Genomic DNA, 27,304 nt, shown 5'->3' on the forward strand with positions numbered 1-27,304 from the left:
AGGTATATATGTCTGCCTCATATATTTGGTCTGCTCCTCACCAAATCTGTGGTTTTCTGGCACATCATGGAGGACTTGAAGTCACTGAATGCCGACATTTGAGTTTGAAACTTCATACCCTTCAGAACATTTATGAGAATGCAAAATCTGCTATTCTAACAACTTTCCAAATGTTAAAAACAACATTTAATAGTTGTCCCTATTTTAGGGATTTTGTGCACCTCATTACTTTTGGCTTTGTCCAGATTCCTTGCACTAAGGTGTTGAAAGGTATGTCTTGTAGCATGTCTCTTGAACATATGCCTAATCGAAGGGGAAAGTTTACCACCTTTTGGAAAGCCATCATCTCTGTTCATAATGGAGCAAACAAAAACTAAACCTTTAACTATAGACCACTCTCTTTACCTGTCCCCTTAGCAATCCTATTATAAAGATTGTTTGCAAACAATTAACAAGCTGCTTACTACAAAACTCCATACCATTTGATGCTCAAAACTGTCTCAGATCAGGTTACAGAGTAGACAGAGCTCAAATAATTTAGCATTATCCTGTTTTATTTGGATAATGGAACAATTCCAAAAGAGATGTTTTTACAGCCAAGTGAGTCACTCAGCACCGTTTTTCATTCAGCACTACTGAGAATTTATGATGAAGTAGATTCTAGCAGGGCACATACGACAGTACCAAGTTTAATTTATAAGTCTTAGCCATGTAATCATTCATAGCTTGATCCACTGAAAGTTAACCTCTAATGCCACTCAATTTGATCAAGAAGGTAATCTCTGCAAGTTCAAAATCTCCAGACCAGTTTTGCTGGAAACTTGCATTCATCAAAATCAACTCCAGGCTTTGTCCAATGCTGTGTAATCATGGAGTTGGTATATATAAATATTAAGGGGTGTGGAGTTCCCATATGGGGTGCAGTCCCCCCCAACCTTTTAACGTGTTTCCAGCAAAAACAGTTTCAGAGATTTGGGATTCGCTGCGATTAACAAAAGCCAAATTTTTAAGCTTCAAAAACTTGCCAGTAAAGAAACAAATATAGTAGCACCCAGTATACGTACTCCGGCATCATGAGCCATATTCACAAATCTCAAAGTATACACTTACACCACTTACATTTAACATCATTTTACTTTTAATTTAAACATAGTTTCATATTTTGAAACTTTTACAATTAATTAATAGGTTCATATGGGTTTACTAGGTTGACAACCACAAGGGCCTTTTTAAGCCTAGCCACTCATCACAACTCTCTGGCAAGTTCTCGTACCCTTGATAAGTGTAAGCAGGGGTTCGGTAGCTAAACCATTTACAGGCTGCCCGTGTCCATTAAAAACACAGGTGTCAAGTCAGGGATGAATTTCCTGTTCCCCTTCCAGTTATTCAAGTTACACTTGAATTGGGTTAGGGAAACAATGTTTTTATGTATTTTAATAAAGTACCCCAAGTCTTTTTGATAGGTGCCTTGGGATCTTTCGCATCCACCTGAGCTACCACTAAGCCAAGCAGATGGAGCCTCAGTAACCTTCTCATCCAAAGGACAGTGCATTCAGATGTACAGAACACCCCCCACCCCCATGATGCACTGCAATGTTGGCAATTGATTTACATGGTGTGGGAATAGAACCCACTGCCTTCTGCACCAAAGGTGAGTGTGCTACCTGTTGTGCCACTGTCAGTGAGTTTTGAATGAATATTTGCTCAGTGCCAAGGAGTGAACACTTTGAGATGGTACTGAATTCAGTGTAAATGCTTTTTGTTTCATTACACATCCATGTTGAGTATTACAAGCTTTTGTCAACATCATCTTGCCTCATTTTTTTACTTATAATCTAAGACACTGTAATATTCCAAAGTTCATTTTTATTTACAATTAGGATATTGTGAGTGCTGGCATACTATATGGGTATAAGCTGTAAATACGAATGCAGAGTTTCAAACAGAATACTACTAGTACACATAGCTGTACCCTCTACTGATTCTCCATTCAGGTATCAACCTTTACATTCAAGAAGCATCACCACCTATAGCTGCATTGCATGCAAAATTTCAACCCTTGCACGAGACTTTCTCTATGCACAGCAGAGGAAGTTATCAGTGTCATTAGATAGTAGCGTTGCATTAGATATGGAGCATCAGACATTAAAATGGAAGATTATTCTTAAAAGCAGTAAGTCAGGCAAGTGTAGCAATGCTGGGCCCGTGGTCTGTTGGAGATTTTTGGCTAGATATCACACTGCCTGCACCTAAATGTTAATGTCTCTTGTTGCTTATGAATCCCAATAATCGGCAATCTGGGTTAGAGTAAGGACACATACAAGAAGACAGAGAGAAGAGGTTCAATAAATCTCTTAGGAAACGCTGTAATTAGGAAGGATGATATGCACTACACTCTCTGAGAACAGATGCATTTTTACAATAAACAAAGTCAGTTTTAAGTATGCATGCAACTGCGCCACCTAACTAATGTCAGACAGTTTTATCTCAAGAGAACCCTGTTTTCCCGACAGATTTAAACTACATGAAAAATGCACAAAAGAGTCAAATCCTTAAGACGACCACAAAACATTTTTTTTATTTCATTTAAAAGACATACTTTTTAGGAAAAACATCTGTAGCAAAGAAACTTAAGTCTGCTTTGGAAAAACAAAGCATAACATGTTAAAAAAAAAAAAAAAAAAAACTGTAAAAATAAATGAAGGACATATACCTGTATATGTACTTCTGGAATCCAATGGAAAAGAGGACCCATTCTTACTTATGTGCTGTAAATAAATGCTCAAATAAGACGTAAGAAAATATATCCAAATACAGATATGGAACACTCCTTCAGCTGAAGCTCAAGTAAAGATAAGTTCTGTCACAAAAAGCAGCTTCACTCTGCACTTCCTGACATAAAAAAACAACATCCCAAAGGACTGTAACGGTTATGTTAATACAAAGCATACTAATGTTACTTTTTTTTAGCTATGATGTAATTTGCTGATGCTGAGCTTCCTGGCTGCAGTTTCAGGAAGTCTGTCAGTAAATGTGAATTTAAATAAAGGAACACTTGTAGGGGATCCAGCTCACATTTTCTTCAAGAAGCTACCAAGATACAGGGTGAGATAGACTTCAAGAATTAAGCACAGCTCACTTGAAATTACTTCAGTCAATGTTTCAAATCTCACGGACTGTTTGCCTACAAAACTCTCAAATGTTATTTACCTTGATGTTACGATTATTTACACTGATTTAGACAACATTAATGTCATTTTCAGTTTAGGTTCTTCAACTTTCTTCTTAGCACAGCAAACTCTAACAGAAGAGGAAAAAACAAGATAAGGAAATAGTGACTAGACTACATAACTAAGATTTGTCTAACGATTAGTAAGGCCTAGGAACAGAACTGCTCTTGCAGTAGATATGACAAAAGTGTTTTGTAGATGGCTTTCTGGCATACTGACAGACGAGCGCCTGATGCTGCTGACGGCGCCATTTACAAAGCTGCTCGTACTAAGGGTTGGAAAGAAAGACCAAGTACCTGATCTCATATCCTCAGAGAATGAGTGAAGAATCCAGTACTATCTGATGAAGTAGGCTAGAGTCACAGAACTAGCAAGCCCAGAAAGAAAAGGCACTCATCTAGATGGAGTCCCTGACTGACTGCATGCATATAGAATAATGTGACTGCACAGCTACTTGCCAGTAACTGCCAATCATTAGCGGACCGGAGTTCCGCTGTGGCGACCCCTAACCGGGAAAAGCCGAAAGACACAAACATGCATCTATGCATGGTGGTCCTCACTGTTCTTCCACAATGACAAAAGTGCCATGTCACCACAGAAGAGGCATGCACCTTGGGTGGAGTACAGGTAACTGGTAGCAGGGCAGTCTCAGCACTGCTGGAGTAAGGGCCTCAGGGGGAATTTCAGAAGTGGAAGACTCAAGTAGCTGAGAAAAACGTATTGTTAAAAAAATGTAAACAAGACTCAGAACCTCTGTTCTAACTCCATGTAATATGCGATTACTTACAGATTATGAATCTGTCCTCTTTGCTAGAATTAGTGACTAATTACTGTATTTTTTCCACAAGAACCCTCTATGCAAGACAAAATAATGCTTCAAAGTACTCGTGCAATTGCGGAAGAGTAAAAAAAAAATGCTTCAATTGTAAAAAGTCTCTTAACATATACTATAAACCTTCATCTGTCTGGAGTGTGTGCACAAAACTTTTAAAATGCACAGTGGAGAATAATCCAAGTGACAAGTGAAACATTTTCATACGCTGTCATATTTTAACAGTAGTTTTTTCACTTTACAGATAGAATTTGTATAATTACATTTACCTGTTCAGAATCTTATGTTATATGCCACACTTGATTACACTGTCTCTTTATAACAGCCTTTTTTTAAATTTGTGGTAGTCCCTGGAATTTTGCCACTTCACGAATCTTCAGCACCTGGAACTTACTCCACTCCAGGAATCTTCACAGGTACTAGAGTGACCTCTAATGGAGTTACAGTGCAATTTAAAAGTGTAAACTGAAAACAGTTCCACTTTCTACTACAGTGAAAACTGCAAGAAAGATCCAGCCAAGCTAGAGTCTTCACTGTGTAAAACCTTAAAACTTCTGTAGTGAAGGGCCATGGGACATATGCAAATGACCCCTTAAAGACATACCAGTGTTTCATCTAAATGGCTTTTGAATACTTGTGAATTTTTACTTTTTTATTTTTAAGTCTTTTGTGGGAACATGTTTTTAAACGGCAGAGAATTTTTTTATACTAAAAAAGCAGGTGTTCCTTAATAACACACTTACAGTTGTATAAAAGAGGGGCTGAGGAAAGCTCCTGCAGAGTTTTGTTTGCCCTTTATGAGAGTGGATTTGATGTGCACAGCAGTAGCTCTGAAAGTGAGATAGCAATACAGAATTGTTTTTGATACGTGAGAACCTGTTGATAACCCTAGGTCTTTTGTTTGTGAAGAACCTGCACTTCTAAGTTTCTTTCTGTAGTAAACATTTTTTTTCTAAGATTTATGTCTATTCTGCCTTTAATGGCCCGTATTGGTGGAGAATACAGGCATTTCTAGTTCAATTTTTATGCCAAAATAAAAAGGCACAAATCACTGTCAACATAAAGGAGCTAAGTTTTGTAAATGTGAGAGAGAGAGACAGAGACAGTCCTGAGCTGTGTGCTGGGACTATGGCTAGGAGCTGACTTGCTTGCTAGGATGATAAATGTACAACCATTACTGCAGACTTTTGCTGCTGCAGCCAAACGGATGGTGTCAGAGTTCAAATCAATGACTAGAGCAGGGACAGTTCCACCACTGAAACAAATGACAGAGGAGGAGGTTGTAGAGACATACCTTGTTGCCTAAGAAAGGTACACTTACTAGGCTGGATGAACGTGACCCATCCTTCCTGCCCTCCTGACTAGAAAAATCCAGTTTTCATGGACATGGAAGGGGCAAGGTATCAAGGCTACAAAAAGCTTAACCAGACATTACTTGCCAGAGATGGCATTATATAAGAGACACTTAGGCTAAAAGGTTTCATAGCTGGACTTTATAGATTTATAGGTTCATAGGTACGTACTGGGCCAGCTGCTCTTGTGGGCCATTTTAACCCTAGCCAGTTTCCCTTTTGGCGGTTGAACTAACCTATCCTATTTGCTGTTAGACTGGCCTTACCAATCCCATGATCAATAATTATATGTTACCTCTAGTGTGAATAACTGAGATCACATTACAGATAATTTGAGGGGACCCATGCAGAACATAAAGTATTTAGGAGTTGCCTCGGTCCATTAGTAGTACAGGGGACAATCTTGGGGATAAATTTTCTATTACTCATCCGTAGATCCAAGTTGTGCTCAAATGTGGACGGGAATGAGCTTTGTTTTACACGGATGGGGAGACTGTTCCAGACCAATGGCATACTCTCTGAGACATACCTGTCCCTCCAAACCATTCTGTTGGTAATGCAGAAGTTGTTTAGATCCCTGAGAGATGGTTTGTCTGATTTGCTGAAGTGTAGTGGGCCCATTACTGCTTGGTCGAGGGATGCCATGTATGCCAGACACACGTCACTTCTTAGTAGTCTGTAGGATACAGAATATAGTGACAGCGCTTTAAGTCAATCCATGTAGGACATATTGTTTAGGCCTTGTATCCTTTTAGTAAGATATCTCTGTGGGTATTTTAGTTGTTGCATGCCTCGGGACAGATACATGACAAAGAGAGCATTACACTCAATAACTGACCTAATGAGGGCTGAATAAATGATGAAGATGACATCAACGGATCTTGATGCAATCTCTGTGTTTACAAGCTGAGCAATATAAAAGGAATTTCTTACAATAGTGGACACATGTTGGTTGAAAGTTAGGTCACCATCCACATAAGTTCCCAAATCCTGAACAACTGGGTCAGCTTTTATGGGCCTATTTGTCAATGCTGTAACCCTGGAATGTTCAAGAACGTTTCTAAGGCTAACTTCCTACTATTAAGTGATAATCTGGCAAAATTTCAAGCCCCCATAAACCATGAGAACACTGCTGCCTATGCGGAAATGTTCACAGAAACCCTATATAAGCATGTTAATAGGTTTGTTGAGGCATTTGTACCCACCAGAAATAAAAGAACTAAAACAAAAAACAAGCCAACCTGGTGGAATCACATCATCAATAAGCTGGGTTCAGAAAGAATAAAATCATGGCACAAATTAGGAGGTGCAGCACCCAGCAGGAACAAAGTACTCACAAAACAAGCAAGTCAGAAGACAAATAAAGTCTATCAAAGCCAAATTTGAGGTAACTTTGGCCTCCCAAGCCAAAGGACAACCCACAAGACATTCTTTACCTACGTCAGCAACCTCAAAGGCAATGCACAATTGTGTTCAGAGCTAATTGTTAATGGAGCCACATATACAAAGCCATAAGATATAAGCAAACCTACAGGCCTACAAATTTAGCTCCACGTTTACTTCCCCCCAACCTCCTTTCAGAAAATACAATAAAATAAAACTACCCTTACTATCACTATGGAAGAGGTCCTTAATGTTCTCTCTAAGGCCAAAAACATTGCCTCAGTGGTCCCCAGACAATATCCCAGGATGCCTTCTAAACAGCATAAGACATGACTTAGGCCCTCTGGAATTGCTATTTAACTGTAATCTCTGCACAGGCTTTATGCTTCATGAATGGAGAACAGCAACAGCTGTCTCTCAGCCCAAAGATGGGCTATTTACAGATCCTGGAAACTACAGACCCATACGTCTCACTAGTCACACATGCAAAGCCATGGAAAGAATTATCATGGAAATAGATCAATAAAGACATAGAAAACCTTCAGACACTGGACCCAACCCAATTTGGTTTCATCAAAGGCAGGTTATGCCTATTTGACCTGGTGGACTTCTTTGAAAAGGTCACCAAAGTAACAGATGAGGGCAAAATGGTTCACACTGCTTATCCTGACCTGGTCATAGGTTCACAGGTTGGTACTAGGCTATCTGCCCGAAGGCATTTATAGGCCTAGCCAGAATGTGATCAAGGCATTTAACACAATATCTCACTCAGGCATTGTTGACAAACTGAAGAGGTTAGGTATAAATCCTTATGTCACCCAGTGAATAGCCAGCTTGCTCACAAGCAGGACCCAGGAAGTTAGAATTGGGGAGTCCACCTGTACAAAGAGGTCAGTCACAAGTGGGGTCCCTCAGGGACTGGTTCTGAGACTTCTCCTTTTTGTCATTCACTTCTCTGAAGTGAAGGCCATTGTCAATGGCCTCTGGGTGACTACATTTGCAGATGATTGCAAATTAGGAGTAGCCATATAATCCAACAATGACACAAATGTTCTCCATGAAGGACTGACACAGACAAATAACTGGTGCCAGAGCCATGAACTAAAACTAAATGCCAAGAATTGCATAATACTGTCCTTCAGGAAGTCACTCACCCCTGGTAACTATCATATTGACAATACACCCCTAAGAGTTGACCCATTAATCAGGGCCTTGGGTACACACAAACAGTAATCTAATCTTTGACTATCACATGTCTATAGTAGTGAGGAAATCATTATATGTTGTGCAACTTATAAGCAAAGGTATGGTATCTAGGTCCAAGGAGGTCATTGTTTCACTGTATTTGACATTCCTCAGACCTATCATTGAGTACAATGACCCTTTAATATGTACCTAGCCAGGCGCATCCATCTACTGGAATGCCCACAGAGGTTCCTCACTAAAAGAATAAAGGGTGCAAGTAACATGTCCTATGCAGACCGCTCCAAGTCCATGTCCCTGTATTCTGTCTCCTACAGGCTATTGAGAGGAGATCTACGCCTGGCATACAAGGCATTGTCAGACCCCACACTGATGGACCTCCTGCATACCCACAAAACAAAAAGCACCAGAACTGCCCATTCTAAGAACTTAAACCTTGCCCATGATATAAATATGACCTACTGGACAGACAGGTATGCATCTCAGAGACTACCCCTTCTCTGGAACAGGCTCCCCATTCATGTTTAGCAGAGTTCTTCCCTAACCCAATTCAAGTGTAACTTGGACAACTGAATGGGGACAAGGGACTTCTTCCCTGGTTTGGAACCTATGCCTCTAATGGACACAGCCTGTAAATGGTACATCTCTCTAGCACCTACTTACATTTATCAAGGATACCAGAATGGATTTGGGATGCATCGCTAGGCTCCAAAAGGCCCTTTTGGTCATTAGCCTAGTACATACCTATGAACCTATGAACTTGTAGGTGTGAGAAGTGGAATCAGCAAGTATTATATGCCTAGAGATATTACCACTGCCTAACCTGGAAAGGTTGGACAACCAACACATATTTATCTGAGTGTATGACTCAAACAACAAAGACTTGCAAAGCAAAAGCAAAACAAGGTATTGCAAAGCAGAGAAAGGAATCATTACTTAAGCCTGAGAGCATTGCAGAGCAGGGAGTAGAAGTGACTACCAGAACTAAAAGAAACTCTGACTGAAAGTACACATTCTAAGAATTTGAAGCTAGGAGTACGGAAAATGTACCACGATGAGCAGTTCAAAACTTTATGTCAATTTAAACCAGAAATGAATGACTCTAAGCAGAATGTGGGTGTTATAAAAAAAGAAATCTAACAATAAGAAAGATTTCACTTCGGAAGTTAAACAGGAATAAGCAGCATCTGAGTAAATTTCGAAACCTATTTCTGACAATGTAAGACAGAAACCTCAAAAAAGGGAACACTCTAGGCAGCAGGTATCTGTAAGTAAAGAAGAAAGAAAACTAAGATAAACTATTTGCAAACGTAGAGCAATCTTGAGAACATAAAGAAACAGAGAAGGTAGTGTTTAGTTACTTAAAGTAGGGGGTGAGACACAGAGAAAAAGGAGAAAAGTATATACTGAGAGACAAGATAATCTTGAACAGAGTATTAATTTATACTTGTAGAGCCAAAATAGGGGAGCACTAAGCAAAGAAAGAGGGCTCTATTCACCAGGTTCATAAATAAAGAGAGCAAGCAAAAACTAAATAAAGCAGAGCTAGCAACTGATACTAAAGAATATTGATATGGGATGCCTTTCCCAGAAGACTTATTAAATGAGGCCCAAGTGCCTGTGTTGATAGTGAAGGAGGCAGTACTCCTTATCTCAGGAAAGACTGCACCTGTGTAAACTTAAAAACTGGCTGACCTTGGGCTAAGCTGTGTACATTTTTAAAAAAGCACCATGCTGAGATAATACTCTGAGCACAGCAAGGGGAAATATAGCTAGAGTTGTAGAGGAAGAGGCTGAGCAAGATGCACCTACTTCTAGATTCTTTAAGTTAAACAATTGTTGTACAGAAAAAACTAAACAAGATGCTCCCTCTTCTTCCGTATGTTTTGTTTTATAAAATAGAGGAAAAGGCAAATACGTCCTTCAGAGCAGAATGTCAGCATGACAGGATGGATGAGCCAAAGAGAAATCAAAAATGAGTAGTCCTTTACTGTATGGTGAGCCAGATCTGTGAATTTTAGCTGAATCAGCTCTTTCATACTTAGCCTGAGTACAGCAGCCCGAGTACAATTTCACACCTGGCACCTGCAGAATTCCTGCATGGACAGCTTTTTCCTGCACTAAAATACTGAGAATGTTTCAACCTACATGTAAAGAAACTCATACATTTCAAAAACGGTACAAGTTACAAAAATCATTTAGCAGACTCTCCTCTTCACAAAGGTGATATGAATGTCAGGCAGTTCTAATGGTAATTTTACACTGAACAAGTAATAAGACAATGGGGGAAATTCATGAAGACACCACAATGTGTGCACCTCTATGTACACATAGTGGTCTCCTTTTGGTATTCAGGAAGGGTCCTAACAAGGTGCTGCAGAGTGCTCTAGCATGAAGATATGCTGCAACACATAGGGTTGGCTTGCTGCCATAATGAATAACAGTAAGGTAGTCTTGGGGGAGAGACATATGTTAATTAGCCATGTGCTGTCTTCCCCAGAACCAGTTCCTGGAAGGCATCTACATGCCAAGCGATTCAAGAAATCACTCATCTGTGTAGATAAGCATGGCCGGCCCCACCACACTGCAGTACTGAACATAGTCAAAAGGCTGTGTTCAACTACCTAACATGACAGTGGTGCAGGGATCAGACAGTGAAGGAAGCCACTAAACCAGGGGTGTAGGTAGCATTTGTAGCTCCTGTGGCTGATCTCCATACAGGTACCCCACCTCCGCAGCTCTTCAGAACAATGGTCCACTCTTTGTACTGGCACTTTTGTCATTTTAAGCAGGTAGATAAACAACCAACTCTTCAATGAAATAGCAAAAAAAGGAAATGCAGGTGCCAAGCAGGTCCTGATTCTGTGCCCTGCCTCCCCTCTCCTGAGCTGAGGGGCAATTAAAAAGGGGGGTCTGCAATGAGGCCTCATTTCTGTTCCCTGTTATCATTTACCAACCTTCCTTCCTCAGACGTTAGCTGAAAAATAAAGAAAAAAGAAAGAAACAAATTACATTTTCTTTTAAACTGTAGCAAGCATTTGCTACAGTTTATACTATGCACTGATGGCTACAGCACTCATGTTTTAGTTAAAAAAAACAAACAAATCTTTTTTTTTTTTTTTTTTGTCTTTTAGACTGTAGCAGACTGCTTGTTACAGCAGCAAGCAGGTGCTGCAGTTTAGATCACCCAGTGGGTGTTACAGTGCTCAAGTTTGACCATAAATGCAATAACGGCTTTTAAAAGCCAGTATGTACTGAAGAGCTACTGGGATCAGATAGCCAAATGCACCTCCGAACACTCTGCACCTTGGACAGTTGTCTCTTTTGCCCTTCCCTAGCTATGCTACTGCACTAGATACTAGGGACTACTCTAATATTAAGTGCCACAATGGCACAGACACCATTATGATGTTCATGCATAATGGCACTGGCATCATCATGGGGATTAGGAGTGGGAGAAAACACTAAAAATGAGGGATAACTCAGCATTTAATTACCATAATGGTATGGATATTGGTATGGGGATCAAGAATTGGGAGAAAACAACAGGCATCAGTGATTACACCTGTAAATGCCACAGTGGCAATGACTTCAGGATGAGGATTGGGGGAAACACTACAAATGTGCCATAACAGCACTTAAACTATTATTGTGATGGGTGACACAGGAGAGCAGCCAAGTCACAGGGATAGGTACAGGGACTAGGGTTTGTGTGTGTGTGTGTGTGTGTGTGTGTGTGTGTGTGTGTGTGTGTGTGTGTGTGTGTGTGTGTGTGTGTGTGTGTGTGTATGGAATGTGTTTGAATGTTTACATGTGTGTATCGGAAAGTGACTATGGGGTGAATGCCAATGTATACACAAGCAGCAGCTTAATAGCGCAAAGCACAGACTAGGTCATTGTAATATCTGTGATTCAACGACATACAAATTAGCTGATAATGACAACTAACCTCATCACTGTTAACATGTATGTTGCAAAATACTGCTTTGTGTGAATACAGCCTTTTTAGCACAAATGTACATCTTACCCTAGGCCCTTAAATGAATACCTGGGAATATGTAAATGTTATTATACAAACAACTATTAATAACTTTCTAACCATAGTAGATACAGCCCAACTATCAGTAGGACATTTCTTCAAACAAATATGGTATTCAATTTGCTACAAAGTAGTTTTGCAGATGTCACTCTTTTTTTTTTTTTAAATATTTGCACAATTATGATTTCTATGCATGTTTATATATTTAATGGCAGAATAAATTCTGCACCAAAATGCTGGGTTATACACCAACTATCAGAGCAGATTTTTTTCCACCATTCGGTATGCTTTTGTTTGATAACATAGAGTACCATATAAGCACCTCCTGATTCAAGTTAATATGATTATTAGTGTGAAGTCCTGTAAATGGGCTAGTAGTCAAGGAGCCTGAATCCTCACCAATGACACTGTAGAGGGATATTCACTTGGAACAAAAATATATATACTCTGTATTTCCAGATGCAGTAAGCACAATTTCCCTTAAGAGCACGCATGGAACACACTTAGTCTGGGGGTCTGGGTTTCTCTCTCTCTACATCCACAATAAGACTCCCCACTGTCACAGCTGTAGAGATGAGTGTGCAAGCCAAGTCCTCCACCACTCTCGCTGTGAGACCAGTACTCTGTGTCTCTGCTCCAAGCAGCTGACACACACACACACACCCACAAACACACACACACACACACAAACGCACACACACACTTTGAGGTTTGATTTACACACACACACACACACACACACACAAACACACACACCTGGAAAAGGCTGGCACAGATTTATTAGCTATGCCCCCTTCTGCATAGACTATAAGGTAGTTACACTGCCACCAGACACTCCAAAACCAGATTCACTAAGGCTCTTACAAGGGTACCCAATTATACTTAGTGAAATTGATATTAATACAAATGCTAGTGTTTGACCAATACAGTAAGGCTTTCAGGAGTGGCCACAGTGTCACCAAATATATACATATGAGTACTCTCAAAGGTTAAAATATTTTCTAAAGGACCAGCCACAATGATAAGTTTACATATATTTAATAATAAATCATAAATGAACATGGAAATACTAAATATTTACAATAAACACCAAAGTTTCAACCACAGGAAATATTAAAATAACACAGATGAATAGATTCACACAGATACAGAAATGCAGTACTTAACAAATCTCACTATATTTTCCTGACTGAGCTAAAGAATTACTATTCCCTGGTCACTTACTAGAGCAATGCAAGATGAAGTAGGTGAGTGGTCTTTCTCCTTTGTCAGGTTCCAAAAACAGAATGCCCTGAAACCTCAGTCTCATCTAGTATTAAAACATAATCTCGGCCCTGGATTACAGAATGACATCACATACATTTTGTCATCTGACTTCTGATTTCCATACTACCCCCTTTCCTAGCAAATGACCCAGAATCTTCCACATATATGTCAATAATAGACACACACAGGGCTCTGCTGCAGCTTGTGGAAGTCATAAAACAATGAAACACTTTCCACTCTTCCCACAGAAACTAATAAAACATTCTCTGACACAGAAGCTTCACCTCTGGCTGCAATCAGAACTAGAAGATACAATCTTTATGGTCTAAATTAAGTAATTTAATTTAATTCTATTTTTCAAAGTTAGCTGCGGTGAGCTTAACCTCTACTCTTCCAGTATCCTCTGTTACAATAATAATTTCAATAGTTAAAATACATTCTGACATACAAGTGTATTACTTTTTCTGTCCAGCAGGACAGACTATTGGTACATTTTTAACACAAGCAGCTTTACAAATACATTTTTCAACACAAGCATCTGTACAAATCAGTTTGATATACAAATGACATATAATTCTTTACAAAATTCCAGCTACCTGTGCTGACATATGTTACACATCCACTGCCCTACTTCTTCTGGCATAGATGGCAATACCTCACTTCTTAACATCTCTTCCCCTTTGAAGACTCAAGCTAAGTAACCCTTGAGAAACATTGCTTGAGAGAAATTAGACTGTCTGGAAATACATTGACCCATGCCCTGCCATGAGAATCCATCTGCACTGGCATTGCTGACCTCAATACAGTGCTGCACTGTTATGCCATATGCCTGCAACCCTAGCCTCCACCTTACTACCTTGGCATTTTGCTGGCTGTCTCAATGGAGCCATAGATCCCTCTCAGACTCCTCCTGCCATACACTGCAAATACTCAGTACCAGAGCCTCTCTATCATGGTAAGGCTTCATCATGTTAACACGGTACAAATCTGTGCCCCTGGCTTCTGTCAATTTCGACCATGTAGTTAACCACTATGAAAGGTCCCTCCCAAGCTGCTTGCAGCTTACTGTGTCTGACAGGAATGAGAACCATAACCTGCTGTCCCACACCATACTCTCAGGTTCAAGCATTCCTGTCATACCAGACCTTTTTCCTGCTGCTGGGCTCCTGGGTCAAGCCCATGAGCTCCCTAAGCCTTATCCTGAGGTTTAGAACATATGCCACAACAGACTCCTTGTGGGATTCACATTCACTCTCCCACTCATCATGAATCAAATCTTAGGCCCCATCACCCTATGCCTATACAGCAACTCAAAGGGTGAAAATATGTGGATTCCTGGGGTACCTCTCCATATGCAAACAGCAGACAGTGCAAATATTTGTCCCACTCTCTCTTAAACTGGTCTGCAAATGCCCATAGCATAGTCTTTAGTATAGAGTTTAACCTCTCCACAAGACCATTAGTCCGGGGGTGGTAGGGGTGGTCTTTACTACCCCACAGCACTCCCACAGACAAGCAAGCAGGTCTGACATGAAATTGGCACCTCTGTCAGTCAGTATTACTCTCGGAAAACCTACCCTGCTGAAAATCTCTAACAAAGCATTTGCCACCTTCTCTGCCACCATGGAGGATAGAGCCACCTCCTCAGGGTATCTAATAGCATACTGCAAAAACTCAAGATGAATCCAAAATCATAAAAAATACACAAGGCTGAAATAAATCTGTACCAGAACACAATTCAAAGAAACTGAAAGGTTTGATACTGATGATGAAACTTTGGATGATGTTGGTTCAGGGTGTGGGGTTGCTGGTCTGCATTTTTTACAGGATATGGCAAGTTCATTGTACCAAAGGTGCCATACATTAGCAATTTTATGCCTCCTAAATTATCTGCAGTCGTATGCTCACTTGAGAATATTTTATATACGCAATTAGAGTTAGAATATAGTAAAAGCAGAAAAAATTCTAAGAAATATAATATGAGCAAAAATGAATGGGTGGCTTTGCAGAAATTGAGGGATATTAACAACAAGTATGTGTACACTCAAGCAGACAAAGGAGGCAATTGGGTGATGTTTTCTAGAGCTAAATACAATGAAATGGCTGAAAATTTGCTTATAGATGCATCTGTATATGAAAAGCTGTCATCTAATCCTGTTACAGAATATAATGCATGTTTACTTGAACTTTTAGAAAGAGGTGAGAGCTTGGGCTTTTTTACTCCTTCTGATATCAAGAAATTGTACCTAAGGAACCCCAGGGATGTGGTGTTCTTTACTATTCCCAAAATACAGAACCCCCCCCTGGAAGGCCTACTGTCTCAGGGAGAGGTTTGTATTTGCAAAATGTGGGTATTTTTTTAGACCATTAGTTAAAGGGACATCTTCCAAAGGCTGCATTTCACATTAAGAATACGAAAGAACTTTGTGGTCTTATAGGTGGAATACAATGGAAGGAAAATTTTTATTGGGCATGTGTATATGTGAAGGCCTTATATACGAGCATCAGAAACATTTGGGGCTCAGAGGCTATTAAAAAGATGTTGGGGGAAGGCCCACAAATGAGTTATTTGCTACAACTTTTAGAGTTCTCTCTCACACATAATTGTTTTATGTTTGGCAAACAATATTTTTTACAAAAAGAGGGTACAGCAATGGGGGCATCGTATGCCTCATCATATGCCATTTTATTCATGAATTACTTTGAGAATGTGTTTATTTATAGCACAGACTTTTTTATTCCACATGTCACCATATACAAAAGATTTAATGATGACTTGATTTTCATCTGTGATGGTGACATAGTTGAATTTGGTAAATTTATGGACCAGGTTAATAAGAACTTATTTGGTTTGGAATTCACATTCAAGGTCAGTGAGGAAAGTATCCAGTTTTTGGATGTGGATTTTTTTTATCAGATAAAAAGGTACAATTTAGACCCTTTACTAAAACAACGGCTGCCAAAATTTTTTTGTTGGCTGATGGTATGCATCCACCACACCTTTTAGCTTCACTTCCCTATGGAGAGTATAATTTTTAACAATACCTATGATAAATCAATGGTAGAAGGAGAATTTTTGAAGGTCAAACAGAAGCTTTTAAATAGGGGTTAAACACTGAATTGTTTGAATAAAGCTGAAGACAAAGCAAGGGGTACAGATATTTTTGGGAACACACATTTTAGAAGAACAGCATCAGGACAGGGAATAGAGAGGGATAAGTAGGAAAGATTATTTTTTGTTTCTAAATTTTCTCCCTTTTCAGATTCACTTAGAAGGCTTGTGGAAAGATTCTGTCCCATTGTATGTGATGATGTAAATGTGGGGGACTTGTTCCCCAGCAGGGTCACTTTTTCCTATAGTAGATTTTTGAATCTCAAGGAATTGTTAAATTTGGTTAAATCCCAAGTTAATAGGGGATGTAGGGATTGTTTTCCCTGTGGTAAATGCAGGGTTTGTGGAAGATTAAAAAATTTGAGTGGGACCAGAATCAACAACATCGAATATGTAGCCATGAATAATTTTAGTTGTAGATCGTGTGGGGTGGTTTACATAATTGGATGTGGGTGTACACCAACCAAGTGGTACATAGGATAGACAAAGAGAATAGCCAAGAGCCTGATATTAGAACATTTGGGGGATATCAGGAACAAGAGGTTGGATAACTCAGTAGCCCACCATTTTCATACAGCTCATGGGGGATCTGATGTCAGTTTTTTTTTTTTTTGCATTATGGCACAACCCTCATGCAGACAGAGAGATGACTATCTTAAAAATTGTTACAGTTGGAAACAAATTTTATAATTAATTATGGTACTTTATTTCCAAAAGGTTTAAATCAAGAATTTAATATTAATATTGATTAAACTTATATATTTTTGATAATTATTTATGAAGTCTTGTAAGATCACATCTTACTATCTTTCTGTGCCTTCCCTCTGAATGTTTCCATGCTAGTTAGATTAACTATATCAGTTAAACTAGTTAATTGATGTAATTAGAAGATGAAGTAATTTAGATTTAGTATAAAATGAGGTGGTTTGGTGTATAATTCATTCCCTTTGAAGGTTTGTAGCCGAGGTACCAGGAAGCACCAATAAACTTTGGGAACCACCATTTTGACTCTCATGTGGATTGTGTTCTGGTACAGCTTTATTTCAGCCTTGTGTATTTTTTATGTTTATCTAGTAGCATAATCAACTAATACCAGGATATACTTCTTCCCTGTGGAACTTGGGGTACTCAGAGTCCCCACAATATCCATAGGTACCCTCTGAAATGGCTCCTCAATCACAGGCAAAGGCATCAAAGGAACCTTGACCTTGTCTTCTGCCTTGCCTACTTTTTGGCGCTGCTCAAGTCCTGCAGTACCTTGTTACATCCTTTGCAATCTTAGGCCCATAAAAGTTCTGCATAATACATCTCTTGGTATGCTTTATGCCCATATGACTTGCAAAAGGAATGTCATGGGCTATGGCCAGACCTGCCAGATGGTAGGCTCTAGGAACTACCATCTGCTATATTACCCTCACTCTCTAGTGCTCCCTGAGGAGTCCACTCTCTACACAGTAACCCTTTGTTCCAGTATACAGACTCCCCTTTTTCCTTGAGAATCAGGTACCTCGCTAGCTACCTCCTTCAAGCTTCTTAGTGTAGGGTCCGAGAGCTGAGACTGTGTGAACTCTATCTTTATGACCCTTCTCAGCTCCACTTCCACAAGAAGTCTGGTATTCTCTGACAGAGCTTTCTCACTGTCAGCCTGGGTACTACCACTCACCTCTGCCCTTGTGGTCACACTGTCGCAGTACCTACCAGCAGCTGTGGCTCACCTTCAGGCTCACTGCTGCAGGGCAGCTCCCTCCCTGAAATTGCCACCTCACCAGTCATGGATTACGCGAACCGCGAGAATACCGAATGCACTAAACCGTGAAATTTTAAATCTCGAACAGTCATAGTCGGCCAACCCCACCACCCGCTACATACTACCTACCCAAACAAAATAAATTAAACCACACACATATATGTGTATATATATATATATATATATATATATATATATATATATATATACACACACACACACACACTAACCAAACCCTACTTCTAACCCTAAAGTAAAGCACCAAAACCCTACTACTAACCCTACACTAAACCCCACATACACAACTATCTAAGCACTATCCTTAACCCTTCCCTAAACCTAAGGTCCGTAACTACCGCACACTTCCCCTACAAAAATATACACAAACAAAATAAATAATCCACATACATACATTTAACAAAACCCTACACTAAATCTTACTTACACTACCTATCTATGCACTTACCTTAACCAGCACCCTAACCCTAAGGTCCGTAACTATCGCACACTTACCTTATGGAGCTATACAACAGACGGGCCAACCATGATAATTCGACATTTCCAAATTCGCAGTTTTTGACGTTCGCTGTAATGCGTGTTCGCGCAATACGTGTCGACATTCACGGATTCACTTAGACTTTCGCTCTCTTAATAGGGACCCCCTGTCTTCAGGAGTGGGGTCTCTCTGGGTCACCCCCAGGCTACCAGACCCACATACCTGTCTCCAAGCCTGACTGCATGTAACTGTATGCACACAAGGTACTGCATTATCAAAATTATTCCCTATCAAGACATCTGCAGGGATATCCTCAAACACACCTACTTGCTTGCTTCCTTTTCCACCCTCCCAATCAAAGTGAGCCCTGCCAAAGGCATTTGGAATGGGATCCCTCCTAAAGCTCTGACTGGAGTGGATTGCAAAATCAAGTATTGCTTCTCTTTAACCACTGCAGGCTTCACACTGATTATGTCAGAGGCTGTGTCTCTCTTAGCAGTGTCCTGTTTTCCATCCACTAAGATTGCATATAAACTCTGATGATAGTTTGGTACCCCTGTTGTCTCCAGGCAATTTACTACTGGCATACTGATATTCCCACTTGCTAGCTTCCCCTCCTTTTGTTCCCCACCTTGCTTCCATGGACATCTATATGATACATGGCCCTACTGGTTACATTTAAAACAGTTAACCCTTGATCTTGGCTGTGTACCTGAGATAGTGGTTTCCACTGTTACTGGTTGACTTTTTGGGGTAGCTTAGGCTGCCCACTATGGGTTCCCTTATATCCATGTGCAGCAGTGGGTATCCCCTTCCTGTGTATCAATGCCCTGCTTGCCAAGTAGAGATCCCCTTTTCCCCCAGCTTATCTGCAGATTTACACTCCCAGTCTGGCAACCAGATTTTCATGTCCTCATCCAAAGTGTTAAGGGCTTGTTCCCTCTCCAAAAGGTCTGACAGTCCTTCAGATGTGGTGACCTGCCACCCACTCACCCACCCACCTATGAAAATAAGTGCTTTACCCTAGTTAAGGATAAGTAAATGCAGTCTATCCAAAAACTATATACAGAAAACCAACTTACTGTAACAGCTTACTGCATTACCAAAGTAATCATCCCATTTTCCAAAAAAGAGGAATTAAGGGACAATATATTCGGCTTGGTAGAATGGTTTAAGACAATATTGTATTTGACAGAGAAAGTGAAGTTTTGGCAAGTATGTTTGTTGCCAGAGGATACCCACATCAAGTTATTAACAAAATCAGGGTTGACATCAAGGCAAGAAGGGAAAGTGGTACCATTGTACCACTTATTAAAGCCAACACTGGGTCAGTGGAAGATCTAAGCAGAACAGCGAAACCCCTTAAAAAGGACTTCTCCACATGTTTTGTTATGCAACATTATGTAGAAAACAGTGGCATTAGGAATATACTTACAAAAATTGGGCAGTTTTTTCCTTATTTAAAGGGGTCATTGAAAAAGTGTGGGATAGACCTATTTTTGTTTATAAAAGAGGGAGAACTGTAAAAAACTATTTGGAAATTTGGGTTGGATATTCACTCATGCACTAAACAAATAGGCACCTGTACTCAGTGTAGGCAAATTTTGACAGTGGATTATGTGCAAGTTAATGGTGTCTTTTGCAATGCTACTTTTGCTTGCAATTGTAATTCTATAGGAGTGATTTACTTGGCCCGCTGCCAAAAACGCACTGGTTTCTATGTGGGAAAAACTCAGAGAAGCTTAAGGATAGAATATATAAGCATTCTCTTGACATTAGAAAGAAAAAGGAATCTAACTCCTTGGCCAAGCATGTTAATGAACATCCATCTCATTATTTTCTATTTTTTGGATTAGACTGTGTTTTGAAAAACCCCAGGGGAGGTCCTTGGAAGGACACATTGCAGCAATGGGAATTCCTTTGGTAACTCAGGTTAAATGTCAAATTTCCCCCTGGACTCAATGAGCACATTTCTATTGGCAGCGTTTTAAAACTGTTTGAATAGGGTGTTTTTTGGATGAAAATGGTTATATCATTGTATACATATACATTTTTATTATTTTTTATGTTTATTTTTTTTCACATTTTGGTCAGGGGTTTTTAATGTGCATAAAAAAAGTTTTTACACTTTAAATTCGTGGGTGTGTGTAGTCACATGATTAACTAATGGATCTATTTAAACCTGGGTTTGTATGTGGCTGCATACTCTGAAAAAGTCTGCTTACCATTCAGACGAAAGCGCCAAGTATTGGATTAAACAACATTGTTTTATATATTTTTGGTTCCTATTGGTCTTTTTTTTTACCTGTGGAATTGGAATGTTTTTGGTCATTGTGCTGTGGGTTCCTGGCTTTAGGTTCCAAAAACAGACTGCCCTGAGACCTCAGTCTCATCTAGTGTTAAAACATCATTTTTGCCCTGGATTACAAAATGAAATCACATATATCTGGTCATCTGACTTATGATTCCCATACTACCCCCTTTCTTAGCAAATGACCCACCAATCTCACACATATGTGTCAATAATACAAACACACAGAGCTTTGATAAGATCTGTTGCAGCTTCTGGAGGTCATAAAACAATAAAACGCTTCCACTCTTCCTACAGGAGATAATAAACCATTCTCTGGCACAGACATCTCATCTCTGGCGGCAATATGGTCTAAATTACGTAATTTAATTTCAAACTATTTTTCATATTTAGCTGTAGCTAAGCTTAACCTCGTCTCTTCCAGTATCCTCTGTTACAATATTAATTTCAATAGTTATAATACAGTCTGACGTACAAGTATATTTCTTTTTCTGTCCAGCAGGACACACTATTGGTACATTTTTAACACAAGCAGCTATACAAATAAATTTTTCACCACAAACATCTGTACAAATCAGTTTGATATACAAATGACATACAATTCTTCCCACATCCACTATCTTACTTCTCCTGGCATACTTGACACTACCTCACACTGGTACAATTAGTATTGGGCTTGTATTCATTCAGTGGACATAAAAAGTGTACACACCCCTGTTAAAATGCCAGGTTTTTGTGATATAAAAAATGAGACCACAATAAATCATTTCAAAACTTTTCCCACCTTTAATGTGACCTATAACCTGTACAATTCAATTGAAAAACAAACAAATCTGTTCGGGGAAAAATATAAAAAAATAAAAAACGTACAATACGCTGGTTGCATAAGTGGGGGGGGGGGGGGCAGTGTAGCACTGTGTAGTTAATTTCACCAAACAGTGAAGTTCCAGTAACCCAGCCAGTACTATGTAAATACTCATGTAAATAACATACACAAAACTTTTTATAGTGAATGTGGTAAAAAATGAACACTATTGCTTTAAAGATCAAGTTCAAAGCTTTGTTTCAAAGCTAAGTTCATTCCTATAAAAGCAACTGCTTCCAGGTATTTGGTAACTGCTCACTTTGCAAGATGACCTAGCACTGTATTAGAGAATTCAACACTCACTTTCAGCATTTGGCCTGATCCCAGTAAAATAAGACTTCCCAAGCTTTGTCAAATGCTCATGCATGTACATGTGTGTATTTTATTCGTGTATGATATTAGAACATTCCCTGACTTATTTCAACATATTTTCAGGGTCTATCATCAAACAAAACAGATGGCATGAATAATTTACCATAAATACTGATAGTTACAGGGTCATATAATACGGAAATAGGTGGATGGTAATAATGAAAAAATATAAGTATGCAGGTAATATCCACATCAGAAACACAGAGAGCATTAATGTTAAATGTAGTTGTGGATGAAACAGGTATGTTATGAAACCAGAAGTAAACACTGTAAATAGTTGCTGGTATGCACTGTAAATTTCCATTAGTTTATCATATGTGAGCTACTGAACTGAAACAACAGATGACTGCCAGCTCAGTATACATATTACCTCTTCCTAAAACACCACATTCCAGGCTTGTTCTGGAAAGTGGAGTAAAATAAATCACTTTCCCTTTGTCAGTAATCTGGTTTTGTGAGTATTTCAGCTAGGGAATGGTAATTTAATGAGTTGCAATTCAATGACTCATTTCTGCAGTGCAGAAGGAGGGAGGGAGTGGCAGTGTACAAGATACAGAAACAGGGACGAGACAAGGAGGTAGGAAGGAAAGAAACAAAACAAATGCAGTAAAATGTTTTGTCTTGTAAACAGCCATTCTCTAAGTTACAATCTGTTAAACTAATGGTGGACAGCGGGATGGTATAGTTGTTAGTGGTGCTGGTGCTGCTGTCTCAGCTCCAAAGGTTTAGACTTTAATTTTGTCATCAATGGCAATTGGTACAGAGTTTGCATTTTCAGATTCCTAAACACATACTGTTTAGGTTGAATGGCTACTACAAACTCTTTTAGTATTGTGCTTGTGTGTGTGTGTGTGTGTGTGTGTGTGTGTGTGTGTGTGTGTGTGTGTGTGTGTGTGTGTGTGTGTGTGTGTGTGTGTGTGTAGTTATGTGTGTGTGTGTGTGTGTGTGTGTGTGTGTGTGTGTGTGTGTGCGTGCATGCATGCAGCGTGTGTTGCCTTTTGATGGACCAATATCCCAATTAAAGTATAACCTACTCTGTGTTTGTTGTTACAAGTATTAAGTCTGATTCTGTAGCAGTCATAACTGGATAATGGATGAGCAGAGTAATGAACACTTTCCATATAAATGATCCAAACATGACAACTCAAACAATTGCTCAATTGCAACTCAACAAGAACACAACACATTTAAAACTCAGTCACAGTGATGAAAATATGGGGTTCTGCAGAGGAGCTCACCTCTCCGCTCCAGTTTCCTTATGTGAGAAGCAAGTCCCATACCTGCCAGTTTATCACTCCTCAGTTACTCATGAGTGGGGACAGAAGGTCCCAAAACAGCACTCAGCAGTCTTGCACAAAGAGTGATACTGCTGTTCAAGGCTACAACCTATGCTAAACACTAAATTCAACAAGTTGTATTTGGACAGAACACACTCAAATGGTCATCATTCACATGTAAGAAAGCATTAACAAGGAGCCTTGCACTTGCTGTTTGTAACACACTTGTTGACTAATGGAAATACCCTCCAATGTCCATAATACAAGATGTATTGAACTCTTTTTTTATATTTATTTTCATTCCTTGTATCACTGAATGCTCTTTTACTTGTACCATTTGATCGACGCCCATGCCTGAATATAATTAATTTGAACCAGTTCATTTACCTTGATAACAAATGAATAAACCAAAAAAAAAAAAAAAAAGACAACTACGTGAATAGGGCAAGTATCTGGTGGAAAGACACATTTAGCTAAACTGAAGTTATGAGTAGATATAATAGTGAACCATTCAGCAGTTTCCAAGAACTGGAAAATGTGGACACTGATTTAATGTATAAAGCTAGCGGTTTATGAAGACTGACATTATAATAACAAATACTGCAGAAAGAAGGGACACTTTCAAGAAATAAATCAAAGGCTGAAATTAGCAGTACATATCCTTGGCTTGGCTTGTATCAACATATAGATGGACGGAGAATAATCTAAGGTATGACTTCCTTGTTTACGCAAGTGGCATGTTGGGCTGCATTTTCTTGGAGATGCAACTGGCTTTGTTCAGAATACACACACATATTTGAAACAGTTTCTTTACCCGAATACTTTTCTAACTTCCAGAGCTTCCTGAAGACTGTAGAAATTAAATATAGGAAACTTCCGAATATTTATTACTGGATTATTTCCTAAATAACATTAAAACAGCCATAAAATATATATTTTATTTATTTCTATTTACTCTTTATTGACCAGATTAGTCACACTAGGCCAGCATCTTCTTTTCAAGGGAAACTACCAACTAAGGAAAATTTGATCAACGTGTTTTATTAATTTTAATTACAGATTTTGTGTTTTTGTAATATTTGTTTATTTTACTTTTATGATGGAGTTTCTACTTTCTCCGTGTTTTGTTGCAATTTAATCTTGTTCTAATATTTTACTGTAAAGTGCTTACTTCATAAGCACTCAAATTTGAAGATGTATGTGGATTTACTACTGGAGTGGCTTGTTACATAGGCAAAGTCTGTGTCACTGAATATTACCATCATGAGCAAATCCTTCATTAATAATAGATTCATGAATTACTTTACCTGTTGATTTACTCATACTAGTAATCATTCAACCACATTAATAGGTTCATAGGTAGGTACTAGGCTATCGGCCCAAGGACCTACGTAAGCCTGCCCAACAAGTTTCCCTAGCCTACGCCACCCAAGAAAGTTATTTTCCTGTGCCACTGTCGAGCAGAGACACAGAAGTGATCCCCAGAGTATATTTCCTATTTCCCATCCACTCATCAAGATTTTTCTTGAAGAGTGCTAATGAAGAACTTTGCTTGACATAGATGGGTAGTCTGTTCCAGAGTATGGGAAGTCTCTGGGACAGGAATCTATCCCTCAAGCATGTCCTGTTTATTGTGGTGACAAGATTTAGGTCCCTACAGCGTGTAGCTCGGAGGGATTGGGATTTCTTTAGGTATAGCATGTCTAACAGCTCTGGGTTTGACATTGCTTTATATATTAGGCAGAGATCACCTCAGAGTAGGCGATGTGCTATGGAATAAAGAAGGAGTTTTTTGAGGCGGTCAGTGTAGGGCATTTGTTTGAGGCCAGTAATCCTCTTTGTGAGGTACTTCTGTGGCCATTCCAGCTGCTACAGATGTCTTGTGAGGTACATTCCAAAAGGGGCATTGTACTCTATAATGGGTCTAATGAGTGTCGAGTAGAGGGGAACAATGACCTCTTTTGTCCTGGATGAGAACCCTTTTATGATGAGGTGTGCCACGTAGAAGGACTTCTGACTACTGTGGCGATGTGGCTATCAAAGGAGAGACTACTGTCTACCTGGGTCCCAAGGTCTCATCACGCATTCGGTGTTAAGTAGATTGCTGCCTATGTGGTAATTCATGGGTACAGAGTTTTTACCAAAGGGGATGACACTGCACTTTTTGGCACTGAGCTTGAGGCCATGGCTCAGACACCAGGCATCTGTCTCAGCGAGGCCCTTCTGTAGGATGTCCACATCATTTAAGGACTTGACTATGGTTCCTAATTTGCAGTCATCTGCGAACTTTGTTAGCCAGAGGCCTTCTGTGTTAGCCTGTACTTCAGAAAACTAGATACCAAACAGGAAAGGTCCCAGGACGGAACCCTGTGGTACTCCATTTGTCACTGCTTTGAGGTCAGATTTGGAGTCTGCATCTTTTACAGTGTGGGTTCTGTCAGTGAGCCAGTTGGCAACCGATCTTGTGACATAGGGATTTATACCTAGTTTAGTGAGTTTAGCTATAATTCCAGAATGGGGGATGGTGCTGAAAGCCTTGGCGAGGTCAAGATAGGCTGTGTAAACCACCTTACCCTCATCTACGGCTTTGGTGACTGCTTCAAAGAAGTCGATCAGGTTCAGGAGGCATGATCTGTCTTTCACAAACCCGAACTGGGTGGGATCCAGAGTTTGGAGGTTACCAATTTCTTTGTTTATGAGTTCCATGATGATACGTTCCATGGCCTTGCAGACCAGGCTCATCAGGCTAATAGGTCGATAGTTCCCGGGATCAGTGGTGGCTCCCCCTTTGTGGAGTGGGATAACTGTTGCTGTGCGCCATTCAGTGAGCACAAAGACTGATGCAAGGCTATTATTGAACATGGTGCTTAAGTGGGGAGCCAGTTCGTTCTGAAGTTTGTGTAAAACGCAGCCTGGGATGTTGTCCGGTCCCATGGATGCTGTGTTTTTGGCTTTAGAGAGTGGAGCTTTTACCTGCCTAGTTGTGATTACATGGACTCTGCATTCTTCCTGTATAGATATGGGCCCTTTAGGGGGTAAGAGGGGGTAAAGTTAACACCGAACCTATCTGCCAGGATGTTGGCAATATCAGTTGGTTCTGCAATTTTCTTGCCTTTGTGCTGTAACTCAGAGCAGATCTGGGTGTTGCCATCGAGATTCTTGACATAGCTACAGAATGCGTTGTGGTTGTCCTTGGAATTAGTGGCGATTTTGTTTTCGTAGCTAGCTTTGGAGGATCTTATAAGGGATCTCAGCTTCTTACTGAGGCTGACCAGGGAGCTCCTCCACTCCTGGCATTTTACTCTCTTTTGCAACAGTTTCTTCCTTCTATTCTACAGTTTGTTTATGGCAGGGGACCACCAGATTGGTTTCCTTTTTTTGGAGGATAGCGTCTTAGTTCTGTTTGGGATAGTACGATTCATGCACTCGTGTAAGTGCTTATAGAGTGCATTTGTGTAGGATTCAGCAGTTGTAACTGTATTGTCCATCTGCATGGGTGTCATGAAGTTCACCACTTCTGTCTTAAGAAAGCATGAAGTTGGCTTTGGAGAAATTTTTTACTGTGGTTTCCTTAATGGGGGGTGGAGGTGAGTGCGGGATGAGGATATCAAGGGTGATTAGCTTATGGTTGGATCGGACCAACGAGGAGTTGACTTCAGGTGTGGAACACTGGTCACTCATGTTGGTAATGATGAGGTCATAATCCCGATTTGACCCTTTTTCACACATGATCCATGTCAACAAAGAATCAATGCATCCTGCATGCATTCAGTTTTCGTGCTCCAGGCAGTAATACAACAGTGAGGAACAGTATGATGG

General features: G+C 39.8%; 1 protein-coding gene across 5 annotated transcripts in view; it reads right to left on the reverse strand.

The window, feature by feature from the left end:
- Window positions 1-27,304, reverse strand: part of TBC1D4 (TBC1 domain family member 4) — a 2,350,609-nt gene that overhangs the window by 1,423,944 nt on the left and 899,361 nt on the right. Inside the window, exon 1 of one of the 5 annotated variants that reach the window (XM_044085630.1) lies at window positions 2,714-2,881. The exons of the other annotated variants lie outside the window; for them this stretch is intronic. Within the exon in view, the coding sequence (XP_043941565.1) occupies window positions 2,714-2,755 (42 nt within the window). The 5' untranslated portion in view covers window positions 2,756-2,881. Of the gene's footprint in view, window positions 1-2,713; window positions 2,882-27,304 lie in introns of those variants that run through there. 5 annotated transcript variants of the gene reach the window in all.

This window comes from Protopterus annectens, chromosome 10.part0, assembly GCF_019279795.1.
Source record: "Protopterus annectens isolate FY-2018-M chromosome 10.part0, PAN1.0, whole genome shotgun sequence".
Taxonomy (NCBI): domain Eukaryota; kingdom Metazoa; phylum Chordata; order Ceratodontiformes; family Protopteridae; genus Protopterus; species Protopterus annectens.